Raw genomic sequence first — 12,389 nt, forward strand, 5'->3', positions numbered from 1 at the left:
CAGCTCCTGTTCTCACTACTTGTGCTTTGAACCTTATACTCTGGCAGTGCTGAGTTTTTAAGGTTCCCCCACACGCCAGCTGTCTCGGCTTATGCTGTTTTCTCTGTTGAGAAGTCCTCGTCTCCTCTTTGCCGAATGGCTCCTGTCTACCCCCGGGGTCAGCAGAGGTGTCACCTCCTTTAGGAGACCCCGGAGACCCCTGACTGGGCCGGCACCTCTTCTCCTTTGTCCCTTCAGCTTCTTGAATATCTTCTCTCTGATCCCTTCCTTTACTATTTTGGAGTCATTAAAGGTAAACTCCTGGAGGGCAGACTATGTTGGTCTCATCTCCCTTGTCCAGCCCTTCCGGTCCTCTTTCCCCCACCCAGCAAGGCTGTAGCACAGTACTGACACATGGGCACTCAGATCTGGGTTGAACTGAAGTGTGTGCTCTTCAGATTAACAATGCTTTAATTGCACATGCCTCCTGGGTTGCTAGGCGTTGGATGTGACATTGGTTCCCTATCGCAGAGCTTGTAGCTTGGGGGGGATTGGCACTTTTGCAGATGATTATTAGACATCATTTTGTCAATGTTCCAGAAGAGAACAAAGAACTGAAGTCCATAGGGCAGCATCTCAGTCCAGGATCTGTGTAGAGTGAACTAGGAGCATGAGGTCCCCTTCCTTAGAAACGGGATGTGTCTCCTCTTCTCGTCCCTCCCCAGATCATATCAGTTAGCTTATCCGTGTTTGCTGAAAATGAAGTAACTATTACGTTGCCTTTTCTGAGAGGAAAATGATTGACTTAGGCAGGAAGGGAGACAGTTCAGTATGGATGGTCTCAGTCAGAGGTGAGCACCATTACGTGTCTGGTTGGCTGTGGCCTTGTCATAGATGGCAAGGAAGTTCCCGTCTCCTCTTAGTTCGTTAAGGGGTTTTCATCACGAAAGGGCATTGGGCTTCCTTCTGATACTTTTTCTGCAGCTATTGAGTTGATCATGTGGTTTTTGCCCGTAAATGGTACTTTACATTAATTTATTTTCACATGTCAAACTGATCTTGTGTTTCCGGTATAAGTAACACTTGGTCAAGGTACATAGTCTTCTTTACGCGTTGCTGGAGTTGGTCTGCTAGCATTGTGTTGGGGAATCTTGCATCTGTGACATAAGAATATTGATGCTGTTTGGTAGTTTTTTTTGTGATGTCTGTCTGGTTTTGTTATTAGGATAGTACTGGCTTCCTAGAGTAAGTTGGAATAAGTTCTAGCTTTAGAAGACTTTCTGAAGAATTGGTATTAATGCTTCTTTGGATATTTGGTAGAATTATGTGGTGAAGCTGCCTGGGCTTTTCTTCGTGGGAAGTTTGAAAATTACTTATTCAGTCTCTTGCCTATTCAGGGTTTCTATTTCTTCTCGAGTCAGTTTCAGTACTTTGTGTCTTTCCAGCAGTTTGCACATTTCATCTGTGTTATTTAATTTGTTGGCATACAGTTGTTGATAATGCTGTCTTATAATGCTTTGTTTCTTTCTATAAGGTCAGTAGTAATGCCTCCTCTCTTATTTTTGACTTTAGCAATTTGAGTCATCTCTTCAAAGAAATAACTTTTATTTTCATTGATTTTCTTTTTTGTCCTATTCTCTATTAATTTCTGCTCTAATTTTTATTATTTTCTTTTTTCAGCTTGTTTGGCCTTTTTCCTTAGTCTTTTCTTATATTCTATAACCATCACATTTTTGAAGCAGGCAGGCCAGTTTTTTTGCACAGTGCTCCTTGGTTTGGGTCTGCCTGATGGTTCTGCTTGATTAGATCCGAGGTGGGCATCTGGGGCAGTAATACAGAAGCAATGCCGTATTTCCAGTGCATTGCACTACAAATACACAGTGTCAGTTTGTCCCGTTACTGGTGGTGGTAACTTTTACTTCATTTGGTTAATGTGGTGTCTTCAGGTTTCTACACTATAAATTTAGTGTTTTTCCCTTTATAATTAATAAAAAATCCGTTGCTGTCGAGTCGATTCTGACTCATGGCGACCCTGTAGCACAGGGTACAACTGTATCACAGGGTTTCCAAGGAGTGCACGGTAGATTTGAACTGCTGACCTTTTCGTTAGTGTCCAAGTTCTTAACCACTGCGCCAGCAGGGTTTCCTTGTAGTTAATTAATAATTGAGGCTATATAAATATCTTGTTCTCAGGAAACTTTTATGGAGTCATTTTAGCCTCTGTTGATGATTCTTGCCTGCGTTAATTATTACTATGGTGGTCTTCAAAAAGTGATTTTTGAAGTTCTGTCATTTCTCGTCTATTAGCTGAGATTCGCTGTGAGGAAGGACCTGCCCTTGTTTGTTTGTTTGCTTATTTGTTTATATCAGTGTGGGCATGTGGATGTTTACTTCATTCACTCGGTTATATCTGTTAACTGTGGTTATTTATTTTGATGCTCAGATTGTTCCCAGTTTGCCCCTTCAGGCTGCTACCTGTGTGCTTCTGATACATCCCCATTATTCTCAAGCACGTCTTTTGTTTTTTGACACAAGGTACCCTGCGCTCACATTGTACCTTCTTGCCCCACTAATAGAATCAGCCATTCTTCAAAGAGCCCTAGTTTCTTTTAGTGAAGAATAGTGTTTGGAAACAGAGATCTGGGTCCTAGGTATTTTCTGCATTTTTTAGTTTGAAAAATTTTTAATTATAGAAAATCTGAAATGTAAGTGCAATGAACGTCCTCATACCCTTCACCGTGACTGTTTTGACCGGGTTGTTAGTGGTAGCAGTGCTTCTGGTGTATTTCTGAGGTGCATCATTACAGAAGTTTTAACCTAAACAAGCTCAGCAACGACCACAGCATCAGCAACAGAGGCACGCCGTAGCCAAAGTAATTAACGTCGCATTTATATGACCGGAACATTCTGAAATTTGTTGAAATCTTGATTACATTTTAAGCCACTGTGTGTTTCTTAACAATTATATATATTTAATTTCGTTTCTATTTAAATTTTAAAATAAAATATTTGCGTGAATATTCTAATGTTTTAACTCATTTACACCGTTGTTTAAACTTTATGGCTGTGATATTCTATATGTTAATATACTCATTGCCACGGAGTCGATTCAGACTCATGGAGACCCTACAGGACAGAGTAGAACCTCCTCATAGGGTTTCCAAGGCTGTAATCTTTACGGAAGCCGACTGCCACATCTTTCTCCCACAGAGTGGCTTGTGGTTTCAAACTGGCGACCTCTTGGTTAGCAGCTGAAAGGTTAACCACTGTGCCACCAGGGCCCCTTGATAAGCTGCTCTTAAGTAAACAAATCCAGTCAGTTTTAGATCAGCCGTTGTATGGGGTGCCGTCTGTCATCTGGTTAGGTGTAAACATGCGTTAACAGGGCTGATTACCCCCTGTCGGAAGTCTGTGTTCCTCCTCGTGTCTCATCCACTGACCCAAAACTGGTCTAGTTTTCAGCCTACTTAGGGTCCAGCCTGGTCTTTCAGCAGGAATGCCTCGGTCACCGCTACTTGCCTGTCGAGAGTTTCTTCATTCTGTTTAAGACCCAGCAGGAAGTCCAGCCTTTCCCTACAGCTGCTCCGTGCCACCCTCACCGGCGGTTCGTTTGGAAATGGATCCAGTAATTCCTGAGTCATCAAACGCTAATGTTAGTGTGAAGCGTGGGTCTAGTTTTTCATTAAAAAGTAAAAAACAAAGCTACAGCCAGCCCTCAGTCATATATATATTTGTAAATGCTTACTGGTTTAACAGCAGACTGTAGGATAACAATTGAGTTGCCAAAGGATATTTCTTTTTATTTTTTCTTTTAATTGTGCTTTAGGTGAAAGGTTACACCTCAAGTTAATTTCTTATACAAAAATGCATACACATATTGTTATGTGACAGTAGTTGCGATCCTTGTAACGTGACAGCACACTCCCCCTTAGGAGATTCAGTCCTTGTAACGTGACAGCACACTCCCCCTTAGGAGATTCAGTCCTTGTAACGTGACAGCACACTCCCCCTCAGGAGATTCAGTCCTTGTAACGTGACAGCACACTCCCCCTCAGGAGATTCAGTCCTGGTAACGTGACAGCACACTCCCCCTCAGGAGATTCAGTCCTTGTAACGTGACAGCACGCTCCCCCTCAGGAGATTCAGTCCTTGTAACGTGACAGCACACTCCCCCTTAGGAGATTCAGTCCTTGTAACGTGACAGCACACTCCCCCTTAGGAGATTCAGTCCTTGTAACGTGACAGCACACTCCCCCTTAAGATATTTATTTTTTAGATTCGGATCATTTCTCTGAAGTAGGAAGAAAACATTTAGTAAGTTTCAGATGTAACGTTATTAAATAATTTATGTTTGTTGAAAAACCTAAACTATGAAAGTAGACTTTTATTTCTCCTCAGCTTTTCTCTTCTTTTAAAAGAATTCTACCACACAGCCGAGAGTAGCCTGGTGTAGTGAACACCCACAGTTGATCTTTGTTCAACCTTAACATTATTTGCTTCAGATCTTTTTTGAAAAATGAATTGATCGTCACAAGTAAAACTCAGGTTTCTTGTATACTCCTTCCAAATTCCGTCTCTGTCACCTCACAGAGATAATCGTTCTCTCCTTCATAGCATTTTGAATTTTAAGTGATTTTAGAGGTACTCTAACACCCACCACTAAAGATGTAAAAATAGCGTATGGCCTGGTCTGCTGCTGAGACGTGGCCGGTGCACCTGCACTTCTCCCTGGCCAGGGGAGCAGAGCTGCGGCCTCAGCGGAAAAGGAAGAACCTCAGCTGGCGGTGGCGGCCTTCCTTAAACTATTTTAAGGAAATTAAAGAATGTCCGACTGCATCCCCGCCCTGCCGGGCCTCCACTGGTGGAGGGTGCGTTTCCTCCAGTGCCTAGAGCCCCAGGTCCATCTGTGCTGCCTAAGTTTCCAGGAGCCAGCATCCCCACCGTGTTGGTTTTTGCATCTTTAGCTTTTTCTGAAACAGCCTCTAGTCAGCCTGACCCATTCATGGTGAACAGGTACGAGCTGTGTTTTCACGAGTGCTCTGGTGGCAGCATTCATGGTGAACAGGTATGAGCCGTGTTTTCACGAGTGCTCTGGTGGCAGCATTCATGGTGAACAGGTACGAGCTGTGTTTTCACGAGTGCTCTGGTGGCAGCATTCATGGTGAACAGGTACGAGCTGTGTTTTCACGAGTGCTCTGGTGGCAGCATTCATGGTGAACAGGTACGAGCTGTGTTTTCACGAGTGCTCTGGTGGCAGCATTCATGGTGAACAGGTACGAGCTGTGTTTTCACGAGTGCTCTGGTGGCAGCATTCATGGTGAACAGGTATGAGCCGTGTTTTCACGAGTGCTCTGGTGGCAGCATTCATGGTGAACAGGTACGAGCTGTGTTTTCACGAGTGCTCTGGTGGCAGCATTCATGGTGAACAGGTACGAGCTGTGTTTTCACGAGTGCTCTGGTGGCAGCATTCATGGTGAACAGGTATGAGCCGTGTTTTCACGAGTGCTCTGGTGGCAGCATTCATGGTGAACAGGTACGAGCTGGGTTTTCACGAGTGCTCTGGTGGCAGCATTCATGGTGAACAGGTATGAGCTGGGTTTTCACGAGTGCTCTGGTGGCAGCACGGGTTCCGAGTGGTCTGCCCAGCCCCGGCTCTCCTACCAGCCGTGTCGATCGTGGTGCGAGGTTTGTAGACTACGAGGTTTTCCGGGGGTGGAGAGCGTAACGTTAGAGGAGAAATGCCCACAACTGAAATATATTGCCTTAAATCCTATTGCCTTGTTATTCACATACAACAATTAGATAAATTTTCAAAAGACAATAGAAAATGTCATTATTTCATATTTCCACCTCTTGTTAAACAGAAAGCCCGCTAAACTCTTACTGAGAGTGAGAAGAGGCAGTTTTGTGTTTTTCAACCATGTATTGTGTCTGAAGCAAAGTTTAGTAGGAGGAAAAGCTGTGGATTAGGGACTTTACGAGGAAGTAAAAATAGAATTTCAATTTTAAATTTCCATCAGTTAAATAATCATGCAAATTGATTTAAAATTGAGATTTTTTTTTTCATTGCGTAAAAAAAGCCGGCAGGATTAAATATAAAATACAGTTTGGAAGAATATGTTATTCGAGTGAATTAATTCACTACGGTGCTGTTTCTTGCAGTTTGATATTTGGAAGTCAATTGGATATCCACTCGGGTGGGATCGATTTAGCTTTTCCGCATCACGAAAATGAAATCGCGCAGTGTGAGGCCTTCCATCAGTGCAAGCAATGGGGAAATTATTTTCTGCATTCTGGTAAGTGATGGCTTCGAGTTAGTTTGTTCTATTTGGATTCTGTCTGTATTGGTAAAACAGCTTCATTAGGAAATACATAGGTAAACGTACAGGTTCAGAAATGGATTTCTCTCTTAAATTATTTTATGAATTTCGGTCCATTGAAAATGAGCTTCCCTCAGATTGAAATAACAAACATGCGTTTTTGGAACTGAAATATCAATTGACTAGAATATAGAAGGTGTTTTACACTGCTGTTCTGTTTAAGTTCCTTTCAAATAAAAACTTCAGCAATTTTGAGTGGTGTGATCTAATAGTAATTTTGAATGTGCTATATTAGCAACTACGGCTGCTAACCAAAAGGTCAGCAGTTTGAATCCACCAGGGGCTCCTTGGAAACGCTGTGGGGCAGTCCTACTCTGTCCTATAGGGTCGCTATGAGTTGGAATCATCTGGCCGGCAATGGGTTTCGTTTTTTTTTTTTTTTTTAAGCTCTAGTAAGGTCACCATAACATGTCTGTCACACTATCTTTTGTTTCATTATTCAGAAAGAACATAATCAGTTAACACCAGCCGTCAGTTCTCAAAAGCAGATACGACATTACGAAACAAGTGGTATCTTTAGCATAGCAGTTTTGAAATTTACTTTGGTTCACAGGAAGATTCATGTGTACAGATTGTGATAAAGGGCATGGGGCCAGAATTAAGCAGTCTTATTATCTTTTTTGGAAGGGACGCTTCAGGTGTTTGAGAAGAAGGAAGATAAAGACTGTTAGTGTTAGTGATAAACCAAAATCAGACTTGCCGTCGAGTCAATTCCAACTCATAGCAACCGTATAGGACAGAGTAGAACTGCCCCATAGACTTTCCAAGGAGCAGCTGGTGGATTTGAACTCCCGACCTTTTAGTTAGCAGCCGTAGCTCTTAACCAGTGCACCACCAGGGCTCCTGGTTAGTGACAGGGTTTGGAAATGAAAGCAATCAACGTTTAAAGTATAGCAAGTTACAGTTATTATTCTGTATGTTTTTGAATTAAGAAAATTAGGTTCTCACCATTACAAAACCCTTTGCCGGGGTAATATAAAATGCAGAGGTGTCCCATTTTTATCGTATGCATTAGATTCTATGAACTCTACACTAAGGGCTCGTTTGAGTTTCTTCATGGAAGTAAAGAAGACCAGGCTGCTTGCCCCAGAGTATACTCACTTCCGTCTTTTCTTTGCACCCCAAGCTTACCCTTGGGAGCCCAGGGGACTGCAAAGCGCGTTCCATCCAACCATTGCTGTGTGTGTCTCTCACGGTGTCTCAAGATCTCAGTTCTTTGTAGTGACCAGCTCATTTCTGTAATGCCTCCAAGTCGCCTAAAAATAAAACAGAAACAAAGCTGGCTGAGTAGCTATGTTTATGGACTTAATAGCTGTTACCTAGTATTCCAATTCATTTCCTTGGATAGAGCTCAAGAGTTGCCAAAATCCACTTTATTTCTGCCAGTGATGTATCTTGCTAGGTGGATTTCCCAAAATAGAAGGCTGAAAGCCTGACAGTCTTACCTTTGATTTCAGCTGGTGCTTATGAGGGTAGGGGAGATGGACCCAGCCTGTGTGGGAAAGTGTTGGAAAAATGACTTCTCAGAGAACCCATCGTATGTCAACAGCCAGCTGCCCACGCTTCACTTTAGAAATCCTGTGAAACAAAGTCTGTTCTCCTCTGGTGTGAGGACTTCTGAATTTTATCCTTAGCAGAGTAAATGTGAACAGAGCCTGTTGGAGGAAATGATTGTGGGTCTTTGGTCTGAAGAGCTGCATCTCAGTAATGGAGATATTTGTAGCCCTTGTCTCAGATTCGGTAACCCACGTTGCCGTATTCACTATCTGAAACCTTTCAGGGTCAGTCCTCTGCAGATGCTCCTACTGTCCGTTGATTAATTCTCTTGAGTGGGTTATAGTTGGTTAAGAAAATGGAACATAGTAAAGTCCTTGAGCAGATTGTGGATCCAGGGATCAAAAAAGATAACTTAGCAGTACTAATGCTTGGACTTCTTCAACCCTTGTGAGATAGTAAAGAGGTATTTGGTGTATATAAAGCAGCAGGCTTTGTTTACCTTGCAACATGGGAACGGGAAAGGGTTTTTTGTTGGTGTTTTTGTTATGATGACTGTTACTCCTTGTTAAGACAATTAGAATCTTCTTCGTTCCACTTCAGCCCTATCCTGGAAAAAACAACCGTGTCTCCTGACACGTAAGAGAATTAATACATTTTTTCCTAATGGGCTGGGAGATAGTGTTAAGTAGTCAGGTGTGTTTTGTTTTCCAGATGTTGTCCATTAAAAATAAAATCTAATTGTGGTTGGTGTATATGGGAGCCCTGTTGGCTCAATGGTTAAGAGCTTGGCTGCTAACCAAAAAAGGTCGGCAGTTCCAATCTACCAGCTGCTCCTTGGGAACTCGGTGGGGCAGTTCTACTCTGTCCTGTAGGGTCGCTATAAGTTGAAATTGCTTGATGGCAGTGGATTTTGGGGTGGTGTATATGACATGTTGTATAGAATTATTTATTCAGGTTTGTATTTCTTTTTGGAAGCTACATTTTAACCAGTTTTCAGAAAAAGAAAAAAAAACTTAACCTTGAACCACCCTTATTTTTGAAGTAGTGTCAGTAAACAAGGATTTTCTGTTAGGAAACACCCTTGCTTGGAAATAAATCTTTTAAAAATACGGTCTCAGAAGAATTCCACAATTCATAGTTTTATTGACTGTGCAACGCCACCCAACTGTGTGGATCATAACAAATTATGGATAACATTTTGAAGAATGGGAATTCCACAACACTTAATTGTGCTCGTATGGAATCTGTACATAGGCGAAAAGGCAGTTGTTTGAATAGTTGTTCGAACAGTGCGTGGCTTAAAATCGGGAAGGGTGTGCGTCAGGGTTGTATCCTTTCACCATACTTATTCAGTCTGTCTGCTGAGCAAATAATCTGAGAAGCTGGACCATATGAAGAAGAACACGGCATCAGGATTGGAGGAAGACTCATTAACAACCTGCAATATGCAGATGACACAGCCTTGTTTGTTGAAAGCAAAGAGAACTTGAAGTACTTACTGTGGAAGATCAAAGACCACAGCCTTCAGTGTGGATTACACCTCAATATAAAGAAAACAAAAATCCTCACAGCTGAACCCATAAGCAACATCATGATAAATGAAGAAAATATTAAAGTTGTCAAGGATTTCTTTTTACTTGGATCCACAATTAACACCCATGGAGGCAGCAGTCAAGAAGTCAAACAACGCATTGCACTGAGCGAATCTGCTGCAAAAGACCTCTTTAAAGTGTTAAAAGCAAGGATATCACTTTGAGGACTGAGGTGCTCCTTACGCACGCCACGGTATTTTCAGTCGCCTCATGTGCATGCAAAAGCTGGACGGTGAATAAGGAAGACTGAAGAATTGATGCCATTGAGTTACGGTGTTGGTGAAGAATATTGAATATATACCATGGTCTGTCAGAAGAACAAACAAATCTGTCTTGGAAGATGTACGGCCAGAATGCTCCTTAGAGATGAGGCTAAAGAGACTTCGTCTCGAGTAGTTTGGACATGTTATGAGGAGGGACCAGTCCCTGGAGAAGGACATCATGCTTGGTAAGGTGTAGGGTCAGCGAAAAAGAGGAAGACCCTCAAGGAGAAGGACTGACAGTAGCTGTAACAGTGGGCTCAAGCAGCAATTGTAAGGATGGCACAGGACTGGGCAGTGTTTCTTTCTGTTGTACGTAGGATCACTGTGAGCTGGAACTGAGATGGTGGCACTTAACAACAACAACAAAGAATTCCAGGCTCAGGTTTAGAAGGTCCTTAAATAGTGTGGTTTTTCTCCTCTCTTTTATATATAGGAGTTGAAATAATATCACCGTCTTGATAAACCTGTGAAAACAAACTATAATAAAAAAATCTAAATCGATCATACTCAGAGATCTGCAAGCTCAGTTCCACAATTTTGAACAACTGTAAGCAAGCTTTTATTACTGTTGCCTTGTTGGTGAAATGAAAAATTTGTCATTTCTTCAGATGTTTCTAAAATTACAGGAAATGGAAAAAATACGAAGTGTTGCTCTCAGTGTCATAGTTATATATCCTTGTCTGAGTTCTGAGTAAGCCAGTGGTGGCCGCCATGTACCAGGGGTCCTTGTCCCCCCACCTGCCCCCAGCATGGTGCTGGGTGTCCCTGAAGCCATAGAACAAACACAGATGTCTGTTACATCTTCCCGGGGGGCCAAATGTGGATGAAAATTTTTGAGGAGAAACTTGTATATCAGTATATATGTGGGCTTTTAAATATTACAGAATGCAAAGGTTATTAAGTATTTTATGGTGATGCGTGAACGAGATTGGCATGTGGCTTACTGCAGCCAAGTTTGAGGAGCACTTCTCTTCCTCTGTGGATAGAAGAGTTGCCTTCTTCCCACCCACTTCAGAATTAATGATTTTGTTTTTATTTTAGGGCATTTGCACGTTAAAGGCAAAGAAGAAAAAATGTCCAAATCATTAAAAAACTACATTACAATTAAGGTAATGTGCTTTTAAAATGACTATTTCACTGTGGCACATGTATAGGTTTATAAAATGTTCTTCACACGCACAGATCAGTGGCATTTGTGTTCATGTTGGTCAACCATCAGCATGATTCATTTCCAGATTTTTCCATTATCCTTCGAAGACGCTCACTGTGCTTTTTATATTTTCTGAGTCGCTGATGATTTGCCGGATCTGCTGTAAAGGCTTAACGTATAGAGTGAGAACCACGAAGTCTCTGATTCTTTGAATACTCCAACCCATTTTCCCTTAGCCCTAACCTGCCTTTCCTACCTGCCAATTTAAACCAGTGAGTCTTCCTTGTTTTAAAAAGGAGCCCTGGTGGCACAGAGGGTTAAGTGCTAGGCTGCTGTTACTTCTGGAGATATTTTTTCCTCCCCTTCTTTCTGTCTGCTCCTTGTAGGACTCCTGTGATACTACGTGTGTTGGTATGCTTGATGGCGTCCCACAAGTGCCTCAGGCTCTGTTCATTTTTCTTCGTTCTTTTTTTCTTTCTGCTCCCAGACTTGATAATCTGTATTGTCTTATGTTCACTCTCGTTGATCCTCCTCTCACCTGCCTGTTCTAATCTGCTGTTGAACCCCTCTGGTAAATTTTTCACTTGAGTTAATGTTCTCTCGAGCACCAGAATTTCTGTTTGGTTCCTTTGTGTAATTTCTGTATCTTTATTGACTTTCTCATTTTGTCCATGCGTGTTCCTAACTTTCTTTAGTTCTTCATCCATGGTTTTCTTTAGTTCAGTGAGGATGTTTAAGACAGCCAATTTAATGTCTTTGACTAGTAACTCAGATGTCTGGGCTTCCTCAGGAATGGTTTCTGTCAAATGCATTTTGTGATTGGGCCACACTCTCCCACTTCTCTGTATGTTTCATAATTCTTTGAGAACTGGACGTCCTGGGTTGTAGTAGCTCTGGGAATCTAATCTCCCCTCAGGGATTCCTGCTGTTACTCGATGAAGGTTGCACTCATCTGTTAATGGACTTCTCCCATCTTTGTTTGCAAAGTGTATATTCCAGTTGTGTGTGGTCGTTGAAGTTTCTTTCTGTTATTTCTGCAGTCAGCCTGACAAAGTTCACCAAAAAACAAGAAGAAAAAAAAAAAAAAACAGTGTGCTGGTCCTTTAAGTTGTTGCCGCTGGGAGTAGCCACTGCTGTGAGAGGGTCAGGACTGCGGCAGTCTGTACCGATCGGGTCCCTGGAGGACACGGTCCCTAATGGCTGCGAGGGCACCAGCCAGGTGTTCTAGGACCATGGCAGCTGCCCCCACTGCTGCAGCCGGGCTGAGGAATGGGGTGGTGGCCGGTTGGCCTGTGTGACTTATCTAGGAAAGATGCGGAGCCTCCCCTGTCATGAGGCTCTTCCCCCGGTTGATAACATTGTCTGATCAGACTGCAGAGTTCTGAAATAGTTGCTCTTTTCAGTTCAATTGCTGTTTGGATGGAGGGACCAACCCCTCGAGCTTCCTACTCTGCCATTTTGAATGTTAGCTTTTTTGGGCTTGTATTTCCTTTTTCTCATGGAACATACCTGGGTGAGGTTATGTGTG

General features: G+C 42.4%; 1 protein-coding gene across 4 annotated transcripts in view; it reads left to right on the forward strand.

Moving 5' to 3' along the window:
- The window catches only part of CARS2 (cysteinyl-tRNA synthetase 2, mitochondrial), a 78,983-nt gene that overhangs the window by 33,460 nt on the left and 33,134 nt on the right, over window positions 1–12,389 (forward strand). For 3 of the 4 annotated variants that reach the window (XM_064275225.1, XM_064275226.1, XM_064275228.1), the window contains 2 exons: window positions 6,142–6,275; window positions 10,753–10,820. In XM_064275225.1, the coding sequence (XP_064131295.1) occupies window positions 6,142–6,275; window positions 10,753–10,820 (202 nt within the window). The remainder of the gene's footprint in view (window positions 1–6,141; window positions 6,276–10,752; window positions 10,821–12,389) is intronic. The other variant, XM_064275227.1, reaches the window with a different exon arrangement.

Source organism: Loxodonta africana, chromosome 23, assembly GCF_030014295.1.
Source record: "Loxodonta africana isolate mLoxAfr1 chromosome 23, mLoxAfr1.hap2, whole genome shotgun sequence".
NCBI lineage: Eukaryota > Metazoa > Chordata > Mammalia > Proboscidea > Elephantidae > Loxodonta > Loxodonta africana.